General features: G+C 35.4%; 1 protein-coding gene across 1 annotated transcript in view; it reads left to right on the forward strand.

Annotated features, from left to right (window-relative positions):
• The window catches only part of MDGA2 (MAM domain containing glycosylphosphatidylinositol anchor 2), a 1,032,115-nt gene that overhangs the window by 999,847 nt on the left and 6,239 nt on the right, over nt 1-26,029 (forward strand). Inside the window, exon 15 of the mRNA XM_066277806.1 lies at nt 13,101-13,231. Within this exon, the coding sequence (XP_066133903.1) occupies nt 13,101-13,231 (131 nt within the window). The remainder of the gene's footprint in view (nt 1-13,100; nt 13,232-26,029) is intronic.

The following is a 26,029-nucleotide window of genomic DNA, read 5'->3' on the forward strand; positions in this document are numbered from 1 at the left end:
AGGTATGAGAAGTTAGGGTGGCATGACATTGTGTCAGTATAAATATAAATTAAAACTAATAATAAATGTGTGTATTTACAAACCAATAAAATTTTGCACATGATACACACCAGCTACTGTATGAAGTGAAGTAATGAATAAAATATTAAGATTGCTTATGGAGTATGCATCATAGACCAGGAAACTATTTCTAATGTGCCGTGTTATGAATTATTTCTCATAATTTTCACAATAAACATTTGTGCTCATTAAAATCATTATTCTGTTTCCTAGCTAAGGAAACTTACAGAGAATCAATCTTATCATAGCTGCTAAGTAGCAAAGCCATGAAACCATCCTGGGAAGCTGGACTCAGAGTCTGTCTGCTTCCATTCTGCAGGGAGACATCTTGGAGAGCCATGAACAGTTAGCTGATTTAGTAGTCAGAGGGGGGAGTATTACAGGTTTTGTGCTGACAGCAAGCGTGATGAGATCTTTGACTTGGGAAAATAATCTTATAAGAGTGGGTCAACTCATTGAGAAACAGAATATAATCTAGAAAAATAGTTAGACAGCCATGATCATGCATTCACTATGGCCTAAACTATGAAAAGAAATAAATCTCTACACAACTGCCAAGACATCTAATTTATTTTGAGATTTCTATCTTATTATAAAAGTAGGATTAGTTCAACTCTAATTTTTCCCTTTAGTTGATCATGTATATTTTACTAGTGTCTATTTTGAATATACTTCATGGATTTTCTTGTTTTCCAATATATCTTGGAATAGGTATATCTTAAGTTGCTTTTTAAGATAGATAACTGCAAGATCAACATTTTGAATTACTGTAATGAGTAAAAATGAATTTAATTTACTTATGAGCTGACATCCTCTCAGTAATTCTGCATATTTATGCTGAGTGCCAAGGTAATTTTAATATGCTTTTAATTTCACAATTGTTATCCATATCCTCTTTATTGTGAGAAGTTGTTTGGTTGACTTCTGCTGTTTTCTTCTAGTTGTTTCAGGAGGAAGACAGTTCTTAATTCTTTATTTATTTCTTGTTTGCAAACATTTACCACTTTGCTCCCTGTGACATTTCTGTGCTTCATCAGATGGTTGGAAGTTGCAGGCACTGGGTCACTTGTGTCTCTCTCAGCAGGATGCATTTATTCTCCTTGCAAAATTTAGGCAAATACATCAGTCTTATATATTGACTAATAAATTGGAACTAGATGAGGGAATGTGCCTGGAGGTGAAAATTTCGCTCTCTGCAAATATGATGCTGAAATACTTACATCTATATACCTGGGGGCATTTATAGTCACTGATTATACATATTAAATGATCCATTTTATTGATTTTTTTGGGAAATTTAGATTAAAAACTAATTTGTTCTTTATTTCTAATAGCCTAATCAAAGCTATTACTTCTTGAGTAGTCATAAATACTTCTTGCTGTTTAACTGTGACTAACAGATAGCATACCATTGAGAAGAGTAATAATTTTCTTTTATTTTATTAAGTGAGAGGCAGGCAGGCAGAGCGACAGATTCCCACATGCACCACAACTGGGATCTACCCAGCAAGCCCACTAGGGAGCAATGCTTTGCCCATCTGGGGCTGTTGCCTCATTGCTTGGCAACTGAGCTATTTTAGTGCCTGAGGCAGAGGCCATAGAGCCATCCTCAGTGCCCAGAGCGAACTTGCTCAAACCATTTTAAGCCATGGCTGCAGGAAGGGAAGAGAGAGAGGGAAAGAGAAGGGGGGGGGGGTGGAGAAGCAGATGGCTGCCTCTCCTGTGTGCCCTAACTGGGAATCAAACCTGGCACTTCCACACACCAGCTGATGCTCTACCACTGAGCCAACTGGCAAGGACCTCATAAATTTTTTAATAATACAAAATTTGGAGATCGGTTGTTTATTACTTTGAAAAGAGGTTCCTCTTTGAAATAAAGTCAAATATGTATATTACTTATTGCTGTGTGACACATTTCCCTCAAATGTAAGCTAAAGCAACAAACATGTATTATCTCACAGTCTCTATGGATCAGGAATATGGATGTAGCTCAGCTGGATGCCTGTTAGCTCAAGGCCTCTCTCATGAAGTTGCAGACAAGCAAGTGGTTCAGCAGGTCTGCAGTCTCCTTTGGAGAGTTGACATGGAAAGGATATACCTCTAAACCCACTCACTTGGTTTTTTGGCAGGCTCCCTCCCTCACAAGCATTAGAATATGGATATTGATTTCTTGCTGGCTGTTGGTCAGAGGCCTCTCTCAATTCCTTGCCACACGGACATCTCTATAGACTATATCATGGCATGGCATCAGGCTTGCTCCAAAGCAAAAGATCCATAAGAGAGAGAAAGTACATGCCTAAGACTTTATAAACCAATAACTCTGCCTTATTGTATTTATTGTAATTGAGTTGATAATTCTAGCCCACACTCAGGGGGAAGAAATTACACAAGGTTGTTAATGCTAGGAGTGTGAAATCATTAGGCGGCACCTTAGAGGTTGTATGTCACATTGTTATAATTTATTGTTTATTAAGTATTTTATTGAAATTGATTGAAGAAAAAAAAATAAATGAAATCTATAATGTGTTATCCTTAAAGTAACTGTTGATTTATATGTATATGATGCAATATCTGGCTATTGACAATAATATAAGATTATTTCAGCAATCCTATCAGCATTCTCATTCTTGATCAGTCACTTGAATTTATAATGTTCTTGCAAAGAGATTATACTTCATATTAAGCCACAGGATAGGACAAAAGCTTATTAAAACTCAGTAAAATATGTACTTTATTTCTAGAAAGAAGAATGTAAAATACAACATGGTACCACACCAAGAAATTAAAGATAAAGATACAAAAGACTCTTATGAACATATTTATTGAATTTGATAGGATTAGTTCAACAAAGTTATGGCTTTAGAAAACTAATTTCAGTTTGGAACAATAGGAGGCAAAGAAAAGGAATTTGTTAATGAAATCTACTGCCCTGAATCATGAGAGTGAAGAACAAGTGAAAAATTAAAAAAACATGGGTTGTAGAAGGGCCTAATTTAAAAGAAATAAGAGTTAAAGGGTAAGTTTAGAGATACAAAAATCGGGGGGAACAACTCTTTTGAAGAAATGTGAATTATGAGCATTTTGTGAAGAGGGGAACTCTTGTCACTTCTAGTGAGGTGGGAAGTAAGAATGTGGCATTTGGTACATTTACATTCCCAGTTGCAAAACAGGCAAACAGACATGAAATTTGCTTTCCTAAGAGACTGTATTTTCTCTGTAAAGTAATGTCAAGTTTGCATTTTCAAAGAGTAGACCATTTTAAGGGCTGGTAAAGGATGTTTGCGTCTCTGGCTTCATAGTTTATTCCACTCCTACATCACGTTCTCCAAACTGAGCTGTCCTGTGTCTGGGGCCTCTTCATAGGCTGTCTTTGTTCTGCTAACCTATATGCTTGAGGAGGGTGCAGAAACAATGTCTCTCCTCATCGCATAGTGCCTTACAAAAGTGAATATTTATTTGCCTAACCTCTACATGTTTATAAAGTGAACAAATATTTTTTTAAAATTATATAATAGAATAAATATTTTTTTTCTCTTTAATCATCTTGGTAATTCATATAATTTCTTCAAAAGCCAACTCAAGGACATCTGCTGAAATCCATCCCCACTCTTCCTGCTCTGTTTGTTCCCATAATACCTGGCACACTCCTTTATCATAATGTTTGTTACCTTGACCCCTGGTAGACAGTAAGCTACTTGAGAGCAGCTTACTTCTGAGTGTGCTAAAATAACAAAACAAAGGAATTAAAAATATGGTATTTTTTTTTCTTTCAGCCTATTGTCTTTTTTCTTCTCATTTTTAATTGAATATATTGGGGTGACATTAGTCAATAAAATTGCGTAGGTTTCAGGTGTGTTATTCTATAACACGTCATCTGTCCACTGCACGGGCACGTCCATCATTCCAGGTAAAGTCTCTTGCACCACCTTTTCTTCCTCTTTACTCTTGTTCACCTCCCTCATTACCCATTCCCTCCTGCAATCACCACAATGCTTTCTATGAGGTTTTAATTTTTTTGTTTAATCCCTTCACGTCTTTAACCCAGCCCCAACTTCCTTCCTCTCTGACAGCTGTCAGTCTAGAAATGTCACTTTATCATAATCTAATGGAATGTAGAAATAAAATTTAATTAATCTATAATTAACCTCGAACTAAATTTGTCTTAATATGATCTCACGGGTTATCCTTTGTATTGAAGCTTTCTAAGTGCTGGCATTCACTGATTTTAGAGAGGGGGAGGGATAGAGAAACAGAAACATCAATCTGTTCCTGTATGTGCCTTGTCTGGAGACTGAACTGACAACCTTTGTGTATTAGGACAATGCTCTGACCAACCAAGCCATCCAGCCAGGGCCTGCATTCAAAGATTTTAAACTGGAAACTTAAATGTTCTTTTAGAAGATACAGAGAAGGCAAAGGTGACAATTTTTGCATAGTTTTAAGAGTTTGATTTTTATTCTTATTTTAGTCGAGTCATATTTGATTAGATATTTAAAAAATTAAGATCCTTGCTCACATCTGAAATATGTCTCTCAAGAAATTTTCTCATGTATTTTTTCCTTGGATTTAGATAACATATAAGAGACAGGCTGAGCCTTAAAAAAAATTTGAGGTTAGGTGCTATTGTTTTAGAATCTTGACTATCTTGACTATAGAAAGATATCAGCAGAAGCAATACATAATTTTGGGAGAATTGTATTCTGTAGATTTTCAGAATTAAGTTTCCTGCCAAAGACAACTTATAGGTGGCTGAAGAATAGATCAGGTTAGGCCCTGGCCGGTTGGCTCAGCGGTAAAGCGCCCATTTGCTTCTCCACCCCCCCCCCTTCCTCTCTGTCTCTCTCTTCCCCTCCCGCAGCCAAGGCTCCATTGGAGCAAAGATGGCCCGGGCGCTGGGGATGGCCTCTGCCCCAGGCGCTAGAGTGGCTCTGGTCATGGCAGAGCGATGCCCTGGAGGGACAGAGCATCGCCCCCTGGTGGGTAGAGCGTCGCCCCTGGTGGGCGTGCCGGGTGGATCCCCGTCGGGCGCATGCGGGAGTCTGTCTGACTGTTTCTCCCCGTTTCCAGCTTCAGAAAAACAAAACAAAACAAAAGAATAGATCAGGATCAGCTTAGTTAATATTCCCCATTTTAAAAAGTAGACATTACCTAACAAACTGTGTGGGCTGTTTGAAAATAGCTGATATTAAGTCACTTTTTCTGTTTAGAACTAGTCAATACTTTTTGGGGGGTTGGGTGAAGGAGGTGAAGGGATAGAGCAAAAAAGGACAAGGAAAAAGAACTCATGGACTTAGACAACATTGTGGAGACTGCGGGGTCAGGTGGTGGGGGTCGGAAGGAAGGTGGAGGAGAGTATAGGGGTGATGAATGGTGATGGATGAAGACTTGTCTTGGGCGGAGGGGTGAACACACAGTATGATATACAAAGGTGTGTTGTAGAATTGGGCACCTAAAACCTGTATAATTATGTTAAACAGTATCATCCCAATAAAAGTTTTAGAAAGGAATTATACAATAGTTTAAAGGAAGTCCTGTTTATATTTAATGTTGATAATACCAATTTCATCAGTGTAAAAATAATGCTGTAGTTAGAAGACATTCATAACAATTTAAGATTAATTTATTAAATTAATATGTATATCTAATAGGTGGTGGGATAGAATCTAGCCTTAATTTATTACCTCTTATAAATATTACAGACACTTGTCAGAGACCCTCTAATAAATCCATATGTTATAACTAGTTCATTTGCCTTTTTTTTTTTTTTTTACAGAGACAGAGAGAGAGTCAGAGAGAGAGATAGACAGAAACAGACAGACAGGAATGGAGAGATGAGAAGCATCAATCATTAGTTTTTCTTTACGCATTGCTACACCTTAATTGTTCATTGATTGCTGTCTCATACGTGCCTTGACCGTGGGCCTTCAGCAGACCAAGTAACCCCTTGCTTGAGCCAGTGACCTTGGGTCTAAGCTGGTGAGCTTTGCTCAAACCAGATGAGCCCTCACTCAAGCTGGTGACCTCTGGGTCTCGAACCTGGGTCTTCTGCATCCCAGTCCAATGCTCTATCCACTGTGCCACCGCCCGGTCAGGCTACCTTTTAAGTCTCTGGTTTTAAGCCACTAACTACTCCAAATTTATTTTCCTTGATGATGAATAATTAAATATACTCATTGATGATGAATAAATAATTTAAAAAGAGATCTGACACATATCAGAGAAATCACCAGATTAAAGCTATGCTTTAGGGCCCTGGCCAGTTGGCTCAGCGGTAGAGCATTGGCCCGGCATGTGGAAGTCCTGGGTTCAATTCCCGGTCAGGCCACACAGGAGAAGCACCCATCTGCTTCCCCCTCCCCCCTCTCCTTCCTCTCTTTCTCTTTCCCTCCCATAGCCAGGGCTCCATTGGAATAATGATAGCCCAGGCACTGAGAATGGCTCCATGGACTTCGCCTCAGGCACTAAAATGGCTTCAGTGGCAATGGAGCAATGCCCCAGATGGGCAGAGCATCACCCCTTGGTTGACATGCCAAGTGGATCCCGGTGGGGCGCATGTGGGAGTCTGTCTGACTCCCGCTTCTAATTTGGGAAAAATACAAAAAAAAAAAAGCTATGCTTTAGGAAAATTTAGGGTACTAATGTATACATTCAACTGAATACCAGAAGGCAGGTTGTTGACTAGAGAAACAGAAATAAAATCTTTTTATTTAAGATATCATTGCAATTATATATTGGAAAAAATGTCTGTATACTGCTCCTTCTATCTGAGCAGAAAACAAAGATTTTATAATTTCCCCTTTTAGTCTGTGTGTACAGAAATGCTGCTATCAATGACCTATCAATATACAGTGTGTCCATAAAGTCATGGTGCACTTTTGACCAGTCACAGGAAAGCAACAAAAGATGATAGAAATGTGAAATCTGCACCACATAAAAGGAAAACCCTCCCAGTTTCTGGAGGATGATGTGGCAGCATGTGCGCATGCACAGATGATAACGTAACACCGTGTACACAGCAGAGCAGCCCATGGCCATGCCAGTCAAGATGTGGACGGTACAGAGGAAAGTTCAGTGCGTTCTGTGGCTCGCTAAATTCGAATCCGTGACCAAAGTGCAATGTGAATATCATCGCGTTTATAACGAAGCGCCACCACATAGGAATAACATTACTTGGTGGGATAAGCAGTTGAAGGAAACCGGCAGTTTGGTGGAGAAACCCTGTTCTGGTAGGCCATCAGTCAGTAACGAGTCTGTAGAGGCTATACGGGATAGCTACCTAAGGAGCCCTAAAAAATCTGTGTGTAAGCCCACATCGAACTGCACTGAATAGGTATGAAACTGGGAGAGTTTTCCTTTTATTTGGTGCAGATTTCACATTTCTATCATCTTTTGTTGCTTTACTGTCACCGGTTAAAAGTGTACCATGACTTTACGGACACACTGTACATAGCTCTTGCCTGGAGTTAGATGATTTCAGAATGTCCTCGTTTTTCATTAAATGTGAAACTCAAATTAATGAGTCTGTATTACTAATTAGAATAAAAATGTGATTTATATGCAAGTGTAAACTAAGTTACAAATTAATTTATATGAACTTGGTAATATCATGTATCTGTAGGAAATATGTATGCACATTTTAAGACATATTTAAATTATTTATCTAAAATAAACATTTATAGTAAAATATTTAAAAGTAACATGTGAAAGGCTTAATGAAAGGAAAGCACTAGGTAATATAATGATAAATAATATTTATTCATATTGTATTTTGTACATTAATTTATACGAAATAATGTTAAAATAAGAATCATGCTATTACATAATGCCATGAATAATCTTATAACTTTGCTCAGTGCTCATGAGATAATACCACAGTTAGGTCATTTCAGCTTTCTGATCAAAATCTCTAAACATTAGATAAGCAAAGTTTTCTTTAGCCTCTTTAGCCTAGCACCTGAGTCAAGGAATGAAGATCAAAAGATGAGGATTATGAAACCAAAGAGAAGAAAACGTTAAGTTTTGCTTAGTAACTTCAAAATTGCATTGTAGAACGATGTAGCATTTGAAAATCCTTTGGGGTGATTAAATTCATACTTATTGATATCTGGTGCCCACTAAAGCAGAAACAGTGCCTCTGAGGATGTAAAATTACTTTTAAAGTGTATTAACACAATCCATCATATTCACTTTAAATTATTTTTTATATGATAATGTGCTGAATCAGCGTTGCTGAATCTACCCTTTCTTGAATCACTTTATTCTGTTTCACAAGTTCTAATTTTGTTGACCAAGATGATTTGAACATAAATTTATTGAATTCTCTTTTATAAACTTAAAAACTGGAAGTATATTTGGAAAAAGAATCTTCTAAAATCATTTGTCTATTGATATTGCTTCTGTCATCACCTCTAAAATAGACTATTAAATCAATAGTGTGTATTCATTGATTTGGATAATGGAATGTAGTGAATACTATATACATCAGAATAATAATTAAATTGTAATATAATTTATTTGAAATAATTTATTTCAATCAGATATACTTCTATTAACTTTTTCTTATAAGACAGGTAACATTTGCTCTTTAAAATAAAGTCTAACTACAATTAAATATTTAGCTCATATAATCTATTAGGAAACTAATTAAACATCAGGGATAATTCAGACCTTGCTTCTTTAGACCTAGGACAAATATTTTTCACATAATATATATTTAGTAAATTTAAATTGAACTAATTCAAGGTTGAATTATATTACCTATATAAAAAGAAAATTTTAACTTAAAATTTTAAATATGCTCATAAGAAAAGCATATTTTAGAGAAAAAATATATTTAATATTGCTATAATACTGTATTGATACAATAATGGTAAACTATATATTTATATGATTTATTAAAACATTTATTTAAGTAAATTCTGGAAGACATACAATACACACTATTTCTTGGCCTAATTACAACTAATAGGTCTAAAAATGTATTATTTTATTAAGATTTAATAAAATTTTTATACATTGATTTGATGACAGTATTTATTCAAAATTATATCAAAATAACATGCTATACAAGAGAAATAAGAGTTTTAGATAAACTGTAATTAATTCAACACCATCTATTAACATTAGCTTTTCATATGTGTTGAAGTATCTTCTGTAATTTTTTATATAGAGCAACTTAAGGGCATCCTTCATTCATTATGCAGCTATTGAAGGACTTCTTCTAGATAGAAAAGCTAAGGGGTTACATTTAAGAAAGTATATGTATATATACTTTCCTTTCTGAACAAAACAGGAAAGTGTTAAGGAGAAATCAGTAGCGAATATGACAGCTCAAACCAGTTACCACTAATGCAGCCATCAGCTGTCATAGAAACAGGCCATAGAGGAGGAGCCCTTTTTCTATTTAATTCATAGACTATTTCTTCAAATAGTTCCTGAAAAGTATGTGCTATACAATGCATTGTTAGTCCAATAATAACTCATAGGTTCCAAAAGTTTTATTTAGAGTTTAACACAATGTATTATTTGTTTGGTCTTGAACACCTTGTAATCCCTCCCTCTTGAGGGTTAATGTCCAAAATTAGAATGCAATCACATCACAAAGAAACGTGTTCTGTAGTGGCTTTGCCTTTTGGCACATGGTTGTCTGTCTGATGCACAAGGAACCAGCACCAACAAGCAAGAAGAACTGATCCACACAGTTCCTAAAGAGAAAATAGATAGATTCTCTATTTTCCTTGCCACAATGGTTCATCCACACAGTGAGAAAATTCCAGAAAGTTCAACTCTTAAATGGCGCAAAGGCATAAATGCTTTCCCACTACTCTCACGTTATTGAATCTTGAAGTAATAGTCCTGAAGCTTTAGATCTCAGAGGACACAAAAATCTAACTTGTTCTGTATATATAAAAGAAGCTCCAATAGTGGCTTTGGAAAAAGTGCCACAGGAACACTTAGCATTACTTAAGGATGAAAAAAGCAAAAGAATATAGAGCGAGAATGAGAGTGAGAAACTAAGGCTCCAACGAAAATCCCACAGTACAAAATGAGGCTAACATGCCCAGAGTAAAAGAAGCACACATGTTGAAAAACCATACAATTCAGGTGAAAGTAAAATATGTATGGTGTATGCTTTATGTTTTCAATAAAATACATAAAAATATGAACTTTATGAAATAATAAAAGGTAAGAATGATACAACAATGGCCCAAAAAGAAGAAAGAACAAGATAAATGACTAAAATTAAGGGAGCTTGATAATTAAAGAAAAGAAAATAACATCATAAATAATTCAAAAACCAAATAAAAATGATGTTAGAAACAGAAGAAAACAACCTGACCAGGCAGTGGCATAGTGGATAGAGCATTGAACTGTGTTGCCAGGTTGAGCACGGGCTCATCCAGCTTGAGTGCGGGCTCACCAGCTTGAGCGTGGGGTTGCTGGCTTGAACATGGGATCATAAACATGACCCCATAGTCACTGGCTTGAGCCCAAAGGTCACTGGCTTGAAGCCCAAGGTCACTGGTGTGAACCCAAGGTTGCTGGCTTGAGCAAGGGGTTACTAGCTCTGCTGTAGCTCCTAGTTGAGGCACATATGAGAAAGCAATCAATGAACAACAAAGAAGCTGCAACAAAGAGTTGATGCTTCTCATCTCTCCCTTCCTGACTATCTCCATCTCTCCCTCTCTATGTCTCTCTCACAAAACAAAATTAAACAGAAACAGAATCTACACGTGGAAAATATAATCAGTACTGTGGAGGACATTATTTCTTACATTTAGGGGGAAAAAGGTAGAAAATAATAGATTCTGAAGCAAAAAAGTAACATCCAATATAGAAAGATAAATCAAAAAAGAGATTGGAGAATGTTGTTTATAAATAAACATGCATTATTTTCAAATAGAATAATAACAACTTGAATCAATCATAAGAGAGTAATAGTTCACTACCGAGTAAAATTTATCCATGTAATATCATCATAGTTCAACATTAAGAAATGTATCTATTGCATCAATACAGAGAAAATCTTGATAAATAGTAATTAAACGTGGTCAAGACTATGTATGAGATGTAATTGTTATATACTTTAACTCATTTTAATTTTTACAAAAAGCTTATAGTAGTTACTGTTATCATCACTGACCTAATGAGGAAGTTGAGACAAATAGATTAAGAAACTCAGCCAAGGTCACCAGCCAGTAAGTGGCAGCTGTAATGTGAAGAATGAAATTTTCTTTGTTGTTTAAAAAATGGGTATCCATTTATGTATTTGTGCATAGTATGAATATGTGTGGTCTTATGTATAAATAATTAGACAAAATTGTACTTTAAATCTGGAAGATAGACTACTTTATGCCATATAACTGTACAGTTGTAGATATACATTAAAAAAAAACAACAACAAAGGAACACACACCAAAATATTAAAGAGATTACCTCTGAGGGATCAACTTAATGGAGATTTTTTATATGACCTATTCTGCTTTTCAGTATTTATGTGCAATATGCATATTAAAATATACAATATGGAAGTCATCTCTATAAAATACAGATAAACGTAATAACATGATTATCTATGAAAGTTATCAAAGTGAGGGTGTCAGAAGCCATACAATAGATAAGCTCTACTGTCATAAACAAGTATTAATCTGGTTAACATATATTAAGTAACTGTTTTCAGTTAGAAAAGAAGCAGGTCAAAACTGACATGAATGATAAAACAGGAATGAGGAGATCTCCATAAGAGTCCAGTTCTCTGCCTGAGGACAATTTCCTGGCCCTGGCACAAGACTTTGAAATTTGAGCAGAACGTGGAGATCCCATTGAGTCAGGAGGCAGAGGTCAGAGTACTGGGCAGCTAAAGTAGTTAGAATCCAGGAGTGTGGTTAACAGAAAAAAGGAGGTTTGCAGGGTTGATGCTAAAAGTCTCCATGAGTCTTTGCCTGAAGGATAGTCTGTTTTCATATAAAGACTAGAAAAACCAAATGCTTAAAATATAACAACATAGCAGCTTATGGAGTTGACAGTATAACAGAGCTGGGAGGTCAAACAGTCCTGGGAGAAGAGCATTAGGGGATATTGAAGTTTAAGACATTTTAGTAGAGACCTCATGAATGCTCTTGGTAACATGAAGAAAACTAGGAGATCCTTTTGTAGCAATTAGAACTATGCCCTGGAGCACTGTTCTTTATCGGGGATAACAGTTAAGTACTTCACAGGATTCTTGAAAGGATTCATTGTTTTATCAGAAGTGTTCAACACAGATAGCATTATTATCATCATCACTATATTATTAATATGAGCAGGACATGAAACTGTCAAAAGAGGTGTATCAAATCATGAGACAAAGCTATTTTTTTCTCAGCTATTATATTAGTCAGATTGAAATGAGTCAAGTTAGTACATGACTACATGCTATAGTAGTTATAGCAGTTTCCTATTGCCAGTGAAACAAAGATGTTACCACATACCTTGTAGCTTAAAACTACATGATTTAAATTTTTAAAATTTATTTTACAGTTCCAGAAGACAGAAATCTAAACTGAGTATAATGAGGCTAAAACAATTGTGCTGCTGGGCTGGCTCCCCTTCCTAGCTTCTTGAGACTGCTTTTATTCAGGTTGTGCGTCCTCTCTCCCCTTCAGATGCAGCTGCAGAGAATCTTCTCTTGGTTTCACAAGACCTGCTCTCCTTTACCCCTCCCCCTTCTGCCTCCATCTTAAAATGATATATGTGATTACACTTAAGACTCACCCAGATGGTCTAGAATAAGTGCCCCATCCAAGGGCCTCCCTTAACCATACTGGCAAAACCTTTTTGTTATAAATTCACTCTCACAGGTTCTAGGGATTAGGACTATCAGCTTGGGAGGCCTGCCACACATGCCAAAGGTTACAAGAGCAAGATTAGAAATGAGGGGAAGAGAGGAGGAGACTCTAGAATATTTGGCAAAATATCATTTTTTGGAAGTGTTTGGTGAAAGGGAAACACATCTGATGCAGAAAAGAAATATGCAAACTAAATCTTATTGTTATTTTTAGGTGTTTTAAATGTTTATCTACGTCTGAAAGGGCAAACAACGATGGAGAATCCACTGTGGTCCTCCAGTGGGAATAAAGGACAACGATGGAACGAGGCTCATGTTAACATCTACCCAATCACTTCCTTTCAGGTAAGAAAGCAGTCCTTCCTGCAAGGAAAGTGCTCTTTGCACATGAGCACAGGGTGGAAGACAGACCAGCCAACATTAGAATACAAACATTCAGAAACTCGAGGATATAATCATCAGGGTTCTCTTTAGTTGTAAAAGCTGTTTTATAAAGAGAAAATGTCCTTTTCCTGTATTGATTAACATCTACAAAGCAATATGTTTGAATAATACTGTATCAAATGATCAGCCTGAAGAAAATGTAATCTGTTCTTATAAAATCAACTTGTGTAGTGTTCCCTGAAGACAAATATAAAATAGGTTTGGTTCTTATAATAATGAAAGCTGGATAATCAAACCTCAGTTAATCTGTTTGAATTTTACATGATGCAATTTTATATACTTTAGCAAAATGTGTATTTTTTGAGGTAATATTTTTTAGTAATTTATCACCAAACTTGATAAAGAAAACTTGAACAGTTATTTTTCTTTGTTGTTATGTAGAAAAGAAGGGTTAGATTTAATTGAAAGTTAGCTGCAAATATATAATAAAAATTTCAATGCCTATAATAATGGCCGTGATGTCTAGAAACAATATTTTATAAATCTATTCCAGTGGAAAAAATAATATACTTTTAGTGATTTTGAAATACACACACACACACACACACACACACTCACACACACTCAGGTTAAGTTTCTTTCCTACTGGTGATTTTGGATAAAGTTCATGGCATACACAATAAAGGTATGGAAAAATCTGACAGCTCCAATTATGCTTTTTTCCCCTCTTTAGTCTAATATCTTTTCCCTGTAATCTAATCTATAAAATTCTAATGGCTTTAATTTAGAAGTTGCACTTCTAAATCTAACCAGGATGATAAAAATACATACAAGTGTTCACGTTGGTAAAGAAAAATGGAGTAAGACTAACTCATTGTCTACAAACACATAAAACTACTGAAATCACAAACCCTGGAAGTCATTTTGTTTCTATGAAGGAGAACACAATTGTGAAAATTGAATCTATAGTGATATGTCATTAAACCAATTTAAATCGGGAAGACAGAACTCCAAACCATTACTGATAAAAGTAACCTTAATATTGAAATGTGCATACCTATATAAGCACCAAAGATTCCTTCCTTCTAAAAAGATGATCTTTTTCTAGAAATACATTTGCTCCCTACATGACTACTTGGCCAACATAAAATTATTAAAATAAATATGTAAACAGTAAGTTAAGAGAATAATTATATTAATATTTCCTTCAAGGCAATCCTTTATTGATGTAGACTTCATCAGGACAATCATTTCTTGTCATTGATAACAGTGCAGTAAATCCTGATTGTGCCACCTGTGTGCCAAATACATTGCTAAGCACTGAGACTGAAAAAGTATTATTTACCCTAGACTCATGGAAATGCATACAAATCTAAACACATGCCTCACTTGCTGTAATAATTGAAGTAACAGGCTTGTGTACAAGGTTCCATTAGCCTGCCTAACAAACTGTGGAGAGGAGTCCAGAAAAACTAGACTGCAAAGCAGAGAAAGGGCTGGCATTACTATTGATGCCGAGTTCAGAGTGAGCACAGACATCTAGGTCGTATGCCACAGAATTGTCCAGAGAGACAGAGACGTTTATCTGAAATTTGGTTCCGTAAAATAAATCAAGGGTTAGTAGCAAGATGAAGTTAAGGAGACTATGGAGCTTGAGCTATAGGAAGGCACTGAAAGATTGCACTCATGCTACATCACTTGGGTTGTTATATAGAAGACTGGTTCAAGGAGGTAAAATTAAGTTGGCAAACCAGCTAGGACACTGTAGAAGATGCTGAAGGGAAAAATTGGGCAAGTGGTTTAAAGAAAAAATGGATGATTTTAAGATTTTATTTAGAGGTAAAAACAAGCAGAACACTTTTATGTTGTGGGAAGTAGCCATGAATGATTAAGAGCTTTCTAACAAGGGGGTCTTGCGGAATGCTTGTACTACATATTAACTTTAATGACAAAAAAGAGAAAAGATATAGCTTCAGAGATGAATATGGTTACTCCTTTCTTGGACATGTTAATATGAAATGCCTGTGGAATACCCTTTTAAAGATGTGCAAAAGATATCTATACATTTAACTGCAGCATTATGGACATACATATTTGTGAGTCAACAGTTGTATGTGTTCCCTAAAACTGAGAGTGGCTGATATTCCCAAGGAAAAGTGTAGGTAAATGAACAGTGATTAAAGGTTAGAACCATGCCAAACTCTGGAAGAGTAATTTGATACTGGAGCATTTTGTAGAGTTAAAAGGAAGATCTAGGAAAGGTTGGTGCCCACAGAATTTAAAAACAGTGGTACTCAAATTGGAAAATGGGTCAAGTGTAGCGGACTGGTCATTAAAGAGTGTCTGCTCTTGAAAATTTATGTAAAATGGTGAAGAATTTAGGGAAAACCACCATCCTAACTAAATTATTCATTATTCAGAATTAATAAAATGACTTATAGGCAGATATTAAATATGATTAATATAATAGTTATTTTAGTCTATAATTTTTCATATTAGAAAAGGTATAGATTATGTTGTATTTTTGCAAGTGAATGAGTTCTTTTTAGGATGTTGCAACAGGGAGAACGCTGCTGGGAATGCCCGTCAAGACTAGCAATGGAAGGGCTTCTTAGGGTGAAGAGAGGCAAGCAGCAGAAGGCCAGTTCTTTTTCATGTTGGGATCTTATAGAAAGGAATTGCTTTTCTTTGTGATTTGATCGTTTTTAGTCCATTTTATCCTTTTCCCAGAATTGTTGATTAAAATAGGAATTTCAAAATGTGAGTTAGTCTTTTGTTACCAGGAAGCATGTGGTCAGTGTAAATTCTAAGCAAAACATTTTACTGCTTACAGCAAATAAGTTTTCCACAGCTTCTGCAATGTACATATTAAATTCACAAAAAGAGATTTACAAGAATGTTCAAAGCAGATGTTCAAGAATGTTCAAATGAATAAAGCTTTATTCACAATGGGTCAGACATTGGAGAACTTCACGGTAATCAGCGTTTCTCATTTCAACTGAGAAATCAGACTGGGTTTGCATAGTTGGTGCCCCAACAAGTCATTTTTTCTGGTGCTATATTTTCCTTTTTGTAGATCCCTATTTCCATCTGGTATCAATTTTATTTTGCCAGAAGGACTTTATTTGACAGTATTGTAGTGTGGATTTGCTATCCGTAAATTCTTTTCACCTTTTGTACTTGGGAAAAGTCTGTATCAACTTTAATTATGAAAGGCATTTCCTCTGAGTGTTTTATTCTAGTGTTTCCTTTTGTAACTTTCAGGATACTGTTCTGCTGCTTTTGTTTGCATTGTTTCTAAGGATAAGCTTGCTGACACTCTTATATTGATATTTAGTATTCTGTATGAAGTCTGACTTTTCTATGGTTGCTAAAAGATTTTATCATTAATTTTGAGCAAATTGATTATGATGTGCTTTTGTATCGTTTTCTTTGTTTTTAATGTCTTCTTTGGATTTGTGAGCTTATAATTTTTATAAATGTGAGAATTTTCTTAGGTTTCTTAAATATTTTTGCCTCCCCCCCTTTTTTTATGAAGACTCCAATTACGCATATACAAGGCCCCTGGAAGGTGTTACACAGATCATTAATGCTTTTAAATTTTTATTTTTTTTCTCTTGGTGTTTATTTTGGATAGTTTTTATTTTGTCTTCACATTCACTAATTATTTCATTTGAATGTCTAATCTGGGCCCTGGTTGGTTACCTCAGTGGTAGAGCATGGCCCGGTCTGTGGATGTCCTGGGTTTGATTCCCAGTCAGGGCACACAGGAGAAGTGCCCATCTGCTTCTCCACCCCACCCCTCTTGCTTCTCTCTCTCTCTCTCTCCCTCTCCTTCTCTCTTTCTTTCTCTCTTTCTTCCCCTCCTACAGTCACAGCTCGATTGGAGCAAGTTGGCCCTACGCACTGAGGATGGCTCCCATGGCCTCCACCTCAGGTGCTAAGAAGAGCTCAGTTGCTGAGCAATGGAGCAAACTCCAGATGGGCAGAGCATCACCCCTAGTGGACTTGCCGGATGGATCCCAGTGGGGTGCATGTGGGAATCTCTCTCTGCGTCCCCTCCTCTCAGTGAATTTAAAAAAAAAAAGAAAAAAGAAAGAAAGAAATGTCTAATCTGCCCTCAGTACTTTTTAGTGTATTTTTATCTCAGCCATTATAATTTTCATTCCTATAAACTCAATTTGAGTCTTTAAAAAATATTTCCCATGTCTTTAGGTAATGTTTTGAACATATGAAATAAAATGATAATTGTTTTAATGATATTGTTTGCTAATGCTAACATCTATTCAGTTCTTGGTTAGTTTTAATTGATTGGTTTGTTTTGTTTGTTTCCTGCTTGTTTGCAGGTATGGTGGTCTGTTGTACACTGTGAAATTTATCTTGCTAAGTGCTGGATACTTGTGAATTTCTGTAAATATTCTTGAGCTTGTTTGGGGAGGTGGTTGTTAGTTCAGAACAGGTTTACCATTGTTGACCTTGCTTTGGAGATTTGTGAGGTGACTTGTTGTTTTTACTTCTCGGTATATATCCGAAAAAACCCAAAACATAAATTCAAAAGAATATATGTGCCCTCTATTAGCTACAGTGTTATTTACAATAGCTAAGGTTTGGTAGCAACTCAAGTGCCAATCACCAAACCACTGGATAAAAAAGATATGGTACACATATATATTAGAATATTACTTAGCCATAAAAAGAATGAAATCTTACCATTTGTGACAGTGTGGATGGACCTAGAGGGTGTCACACTAAATAAAATTACTCAGTACAGAAAGACAAATACCATAAGATTTCAATTAAGTTTGGAACCTAAATAACAATATAAACAAACAAACAAAACAAAAACAGACTCATAAATACAAAGAAGAGAGGGGGTTGGGAGACTGGGTGAAAAAAGTGAAGAAATTAAGAAATACAAACTGATAGTTAAAAAATAGGGAAGTAAAGTACAGCGTACAAAATTAGAGTCAATTATATTGTAACAATTATGTGTGATGCCAGGTGGGTACTAGAAATGTCTGGGGAATACTCAGTAAAGTATGACTGTTTAATTGCTGCAATATACACCTGCGACTAATACAAAAGAATATCGGGTGTAAACTGTAATAGAAAAAAGAAAACAAGCAAACAAAAATTTGTTAAGTGAGATCAGAGCAGTGTTTGGCATAGGGCTAATTATTTCTCACAATAAGCAAATCTGAGCACTCTAAACCAGCGGTTCTCAACCTGTGGGTCGTGACCCCACCGGGTCGCAACCCACAGGTTGAGAACCGTTGCTCTAAACAATGAAACCTAGATTATGAGGTTTCTCAAGTCCTGCATGAGCTGGGTACTTTTACCTTAAATGCATCCCTCTGTTTTTCTCCCAGGCCTCGGGTAGTTTCCTCACATTAGTGAGCTGATCAGCATTTCTCTGAATACAGGAGGGGGCCCCTCTGCAGATCTCTCTTTCTGTGCAACACTTTCTGTGCTAGTATGCTACCCTGCATGCTTCCTAGGTGCCTTAGACACCTCTGAGCCCCATTTCATCAGCTCAGATCTTCTACCAGACTCCACCTTTGTTCCGCTTACAATATGGTCTATAAATTCTGTATAGGGCAGTAGTAGGGCTGTTTGATTCCCATCTCTCAGGGATCACTGTTCTTTGTTACCTGATGTTTTTATTGTCCTGCACATCATCATTTCATTAATTTTGTCTAGTTATTTTCTATGAGAGAATAGAACTGGTTCCTGGTACTCTTTCTTGGCTTGAAGAAAATAAAAAAGTAAAGATTTGAATCAGTGTATTTCTAAGCTATTTAAATTAGCAGTGGGAAATAAAGATAAATAAAATCATTGTTTGGATATGTATGTTCTTTTATTTCCTAATATTTTTCTAGGTCATTTGGCTAAGGACTTTCTTTTATTTCATAAATCTTGATTGTTGAAGAAAACATGAAACACAGTTATATCACCCTTTCTGTTTGGTTTATTTGCTTTTGTTTTGTTTTGTTTTGGAGTTTCTTGCTTAGAACTTTTTTCAAACTATTTTTTTACTCAAAAAAAATGTTTATAACCTATCAAGCCTTTCAAAAATACTTGCTTTAGTATACGATGCCCAGGAAAATACGGTAACAGTTATAGGGGATATATTACCATGTAAACTTAGTTGTGAAAAGTTTCAAAATTATTCAAATGTACGCTTGTGAGACTTTCAGAAGTCTTTAATTCAAGTGGAAACAGTATCTCTTACTCTTTGAATTCTAAATGAGATATAAGTGATTTTGAGCTTCTAATTTAATAGCACTTGTGGTTTTCATTTTTTGGAGTTGCATGCTTTTAAATTATCTTGGTCCATAAACCCGTTTTAAAAACAACCACTCACAAAGTCTTTTGAGTACGTCCAATTAGTTTGCTTAGCTGAAAATAAAATAATTCTGTAGTCTGATTCAGGGAAAATTGAACTTTTTTTGTGCTAAAATTTCTGTTGTGGCTTTTTTTTTAAAATAATTCATTTAGCATGATCAGTGTGTGGAATGAAAATATATTTTGCTGGATTTGGAAGAATTCAGGCACATTTTCCAACAAGAGTAAAATTAATATAGTGTTAGTATTAGAATGTCACATCATTTATACACCAAGACAAATATTTAATCATTCTTTTTAATCCCTTCTTTCATAGTGTATTCCAAATGTTTTCTAGAGACATTGTGAGACATAAAATACTGGTACAGCCTTTCCACTTTCTTACTCATAGGTGAAAGTAATTCTGGAGAACTTTTATTCTTATATCCTCATTTCAAATTTGGAAACAAGGTTTGAGATAATTTGTCTTAAACCACACTAATAATTAACATTAAATAGAGTTTTAAAAGATTATTATGTTCCTGGCCCTGGCCAGTTGGCTCAACGGTAGAGCATCAGCCTGGTGTGTGGAAGTCCCAGGTTCAATTCCTGGCCAGGACACACAGGAGAAGTGCCCATCTTCTTCTCTGCCCTTCCCCCCTCTCTTTCCTCTCTGCCTCTCTCTTCCCCTCTCACACCCAAGGCTCCATTGGAGCCAAGTTGGCCCTGGTGCTAAGGACAGCCCATGGCCTCCACCTCAGGCACTAGAATGGCTCCTGCTGTAACAGAGCAATGCCACAGATGGGCAGAGCATCGCCCCCTAGTGTACATGCCGGGTAGATCCCTGTTGGGCACATGCGGGAGTCTATCTGAGTGCGTCCCCGGTTCTAACTTCTGAATAATACAAAAAAAAAAAAAAAAGAGAGAAGATTATTGTGCTCCTATTATAACACACTGTGTTTATCTAATTAGGCTTAATATATTTAATCTGGAAAATATTGTGCTCCCAAGCAGACATCACATACTTATGTAGATACATTATCTGGCTTTCTATGCCAAATTCCATGGCAATTTTATAAACGTGATGATGGCTCTGGAAGCAACCACTGAAAACATTTTCCAATTGCAGTTCACAGCGCAATCTATTTCTTCTGTTTGTGCCAACAATTAAACTCCCATTGTATTATTTCAGATTAGAAGCTTTGACAACTAATTAACATTTAGACAGTAAGCTGGACTGGCAGAGTCTTCCAAAGTTAAGCTCACAGCTCATAGTTATGTAGCTTCGCCTGAGAAGATGCTAAGGCTACCCACCTGGTTTACACCATAACATTGCCTCTCTTCAAATTTCCTTTGTAATGGTTACAGCTAGCTCATGATTTGCTGGCCCAGTAAAAAGCATAAAAAGTATTATTATTAATGTTCATTTACATTTAATCAATATTTTCAATAGTGTTTGTGTCCTGAAGTTCCTCCACCTGTTGAATACTTTCAAACTTCACTCTTAGACTTGTGTTTGCCTTATTAATAATGATCAGAAGTCAGGCATCTCTCCTTGGAAAGAAATATAGATATTTGTAGAAGGTAACACTAATGCAAAGCCAGATTATCAGAGGTACATTGTATTTTTTGAACCCCCAAACTACTGACCCCCCAAACTACTGACCCCCCATCTACTTTTACTCATTAATACTGCAAGTAGCTTTTCTTTTCTTACTAAGAAATTGTCTGAATACAAGCTTTGACAGCATCATTTATATCTTTCTCTGTATTGACATCTGTATCTATATATATTCCTCAAATCATTATAATGTATATAAGAAACTATCCATGTATCAAAATAATTGTGGGTGGTATAATTCTAATACAGAGTGTGTATATATATACTTAATTTTCACTTGAATTTACAAACCAAGAATTCACTTTCTGACTATGCAGCATTTCAGGCATATTGAATTAGCTGACTTGTATACACACACTTGTGAAAAGCTTAAAATTTTAAACTTGTAATTTCAGTGAAGAAAACCACTTTAAATAATATCAACATGATTGTATATGAAGAATAGTCATACACATATGATTGTTTGCACAATTTGAACCCTGTTTTAGGAGATCTAAGCACATTGTCTCCCCAAGTTTTGATATTGGTAATTCCTTCCTCATGGCAATTAAACTGAATGCATTTGGAAGTATGGAAGAGGAAAGAGACATAGTTTTATCTCTGTAACATAAGAATAGTCAGAATCATGATGATACTTTATAAAAGGATGACACAATTTAACCTATTCAAGTAGAGGACAATTCCGATTTCTTTTTCATTGAATATAGGTCACATCTGCCAAGTTCAGATACATCATATTATAATTAATTGCTATAATTGCTCATTTTTATATTTGAGAAAAAGATGTTTGTCACCAAGGATTTATTTTTATAAACACTTGAAGTTTGGTCATAGAACATTCTTAAATTTCATATGCATTTTATTTTTGTTATCTACCTCATAGTCATAACAATATATATTTTTAAAGTATCTCTTAAAGTCTTAGTATAGAAGTCATTTATAAATTTATTAGAATCTACAAAATTTTGCTATAATAATTTAAAGGTATAATTATAGTCAGAATTCAGGCCATAGCAGAACAATGCAATAAATATTTCTTTGTGAAAGTCAAGACAAGTTAAACATGATCTGTATCTTCTTAATAACAACACTCCTATGGAAATTAACAGGAAAAAAACTCAGGACTTTTTTCTTGCTACTCAAATAGGACCCTGCGGAAGACTACAGTATTTTTCTGGGCCTATTGGCTTAGATTTCCTGTCACCAGAAGATTACAAATAGACTGTAAAAATACTGATTATAATTGAACAAAGAGTTTGATCATGAGATATTATTTTTATTATGTTAGTAACAACTACTACTAATTCCCTGATTTACTGACACATAATTTATGAAACACCTGCTATGCTTATACAGAAAGTGATCATCTTGCTTTATACAGTGACAAACTGTATAACCATAGTTGTACAGATAAATGTAAATAATAGATTTACAAGTCAGCCAACTTTTATTACTATAACAATTCATTCAGGATCACCAATGGATGACGTATTCATACAAGAGAATGTTCTAGATATGGGCAGTCCTCTGAAACTTTGACTTTTGCTGATTTTTATTTTTGCTTTTCAGCCAACTACGCTCTTATAGTCAATATATTGCCAACAGGCAGGTAGGATGCCTATTAAATTACACCTGTCAGTCAACTCAGATGTTTACTATGAAAGGCTCCCCAACATAAAATATTACCATTATTTTATCTTGACTCATATCTCCAGGCAACAAGAACTTACTGAGAATAATAATGTACTTTATTTTTTAATTTTTATTTTAATTTTTATTCTTTTTCTTCTTTTCCAAGTGAGATTAGGGGAGATAGAGAGACAGACCCCCTTCATGTGCTCTGACTAGGATCCACCCAGGGCTGATGCTCTGCTCATCTGAGGCCGTGCACATAACTGAGCTATTTTTAGTGCCTAAGGCAGAGGCTGCATGGAGCCATTCTCAGTGCCTGGGGCTGATATATTTGAAAAAATGGAGCCATGGTACAGGAGGGGAAAATGGGGAAGAGAAAGGGGAAGAGAAACAGATTGTCATCTCTCATTTGTACCCTGACCAAGAATTGAACCTGGGACGTTCACATGCTGGGCAGATGCTCTACTGCTGAGCCAACTGGCCAGGGCTGCTAATTATGTACTTTAAGTAAGAAAAGCTGTGGTTAATTTTACTATCTACTCACCTCTGCATAGCTAAGATGGCAAATCCATGTATTCCCAAACTTGTTTCTCCAGCATCCCTTCCAATATTATAACTTCAGCTTCTGTTTAAATTTTCTGTGAGCAGATGCAGCACATTCTAACATACCCTTCTTAGACTTTTCCCCAGCATTTCACTCTGTATGCAACTCAAATACCCTTATCTTGACCATGGCTACATTGAAAACCCTGCATTCTACTGTGTAAGCAGCATCTAGTCCTTTTCTGTTCTCTCTCCATCTTTTAAAATGGACACTCTTGGTGACTCAGGAGATTTCTTTTTTACTATACCAAATTTTCCTGAATAATACATTCTTATTCCTACTTCTTTCCAGTTTTAAAACTTGAGTGCCAAGCAGAAATCTACACTATTCTATTCAGTTCGCTCCCTTAAAATACTTGCATAAAAGAAAAATTTGCAATGACAGCACTTCAGTCACATTCAATAAACTATTAGCCTTGTTGCAAAAATGGAAATGTTTGATTATATGAAATAAGACTCAACTCAACACGAATCTGAGTTCTGATGTTCTGCAAGATTACATTATATTCATGCTGTTATCTTCAGGGGAGAAGACTCAGCATTCCATAACTAAGACTATGAAGGGGATGGGGATAACCACTGATTTATTCTAATACTGATTTTTTACTAAGTAAGTGGTATTTTTCAAAAAAATAATTATATCCAAAAGACTTAAAAATACACAGACAAAAGACAGTGTCTTCTCACAGATAGAGGGGTGGTAGGGGCAGTGTTTAATGATCTTAAAGAGCCATAAGGTCTAAATAAATATGAATAAAAATGTTTGAAATGTATTTATGTCAGCCTTATTCAGCTTTGCTAAAAATAATTTGCAGGTCTAAGCAATAACAATATGGCACTAGTTAAATATCTGTAAGATAGAATATTCTACAATCATAAAGATGACTTCTTTTACATATTTAGTGCTCTTAAATATTTATACTATGGCATATTTTTTAAATCCTCACTTGTGATTTAAACAGAAATCTGTGGGATTTTAGGCATTTCCCACATACCTTCCAAAATACCACCCCAAGTCAAATATAAGTAATTAATTCCAGATAGCCAAAGTAATCCTTTATTGATGATTCTGAGAACTGAGCATTTGTATATTGACAACTTGGTTCAGAGGATTTTAACACTGATCTGCAATTTTATTGTGGCTTTAGTGATACAGACATTTTGGATATTTTTGCAAGAAATAGCTTTAGACACTCTTTATTAATATACCTCAACATAAATAAGCAGGAAAACCTCTACAGAAATTTAATAATAAGAACTTCTCTGGCCTGACCTGTGGTGGCGCAGTGGATAAAGCGTTGACCTGGAAATGCTGAGGTCGCCGGTTCGAAACCCTGGGCTTGCCTGGTCAAGGCACATATGGGAGTTGATGCTTCCAGCTCCTCCCCCTGTCTCTCTCTTCTCTCTCTCCTCTCTAAAATGAATAAATAAAATAAAATTAAATTTAAAAAAAAGAACTTCTCAAGTTTTTTTTTTCTCCATCAAGTTATGAACATTATTCTTACTTTTACAGATAATATTTAACTGGGGGACAAGAATTCAATACCAAAATTGGCAACTAATTCCTCTGCCAACTAAGTAGTTTAATCGATGAAATCATAACAGCATATCAAAAAACAATGAATGGAAGGTTGCTTCTCAAAAGATGCCCAAATTCTCTAAAAATGTTGCTATTTATATAAATAAACTTTTATACTAAATTGTGGCAATGAAATAAGGCTAGAAATTCTATAAAGTTGCACACCTCAGCTTAAAGTTAAGAAATTGCTCTTTATTAAGCTAACTATTCTCTGTAAAAAATTCTCTAACATGTAAAAAAAAATTTTCTGGGAATATAGTTATAAAATGCAATGTTGTCTTTCAGTATCAAAAGAATGAACAGTTTAGCTGGAAGGAATAAAGATTTATAGGAAAAATTCTGAGTTTTGTTTTTATAAAATGAAATAGTAATCACTAATAATAGTGTGATATATAACTGTCCTCATATTGTCATTGTATCCAGAATTTAGCAAAAAGGAGAGATGATTTTACTCATCTATTCTTTCAATGCTCGTGTATTAACCCTCAGTGCCAACCACTGTTCTAAATACTGGAAGTTCAAAGGACAGCTATTAAACACACCATTACATTTCAGGAATATGAAGAACCTATTCACTATATTTGCAGTGGATCAAACAATTTCATAGAGATGGGAAACCCTTGCTTTGGACTTCAAAAAATATAATACTGTTGTAGAGAACATAGAAGTGATTCATGCTTTAAAATATTGATAGAAAACCAATGTTGTATGTTTAGAAAAATCTGGGGGAATCTTTATTTTATTTTATTTTTTTTTTAAGTTAAAAAAATTCCATTGAAAGAGAGAGAAGCAGCAACTTGTTATTCCATTTAGTTGTGCACTCATTGGTGCTTCTCCTGCATGCCCTGACCAGGGATGACCCGCAACCTTGAGTACCAGGACAATGCTCTATCCACTTAGCATCCCAGCCAGGGATTTGAGGGAATCTTTTCAAAAGAAATGGCATTCAAACAAAAATTTTTTCCTTATCCTGGAAAATGAAATGTAATAGGATTTATAA

The sequence above is a fragment of the Saccopteryx bilineata genome, chromosome 4 (assembly GCF_036850765.1).
Source record: "Saccopteryx bilineata isolate mSacBil1 chromosome 4, mSacBil1_pri_phased_curated, whole genome shotgun sequence".
NCBI classification, from domain to species: Eukaryota; Metazoa; Chordata; class Mammalia; order Chiroptera; family Emballonuridae; genus Saccopteryx; species Saccopteryx bilineata.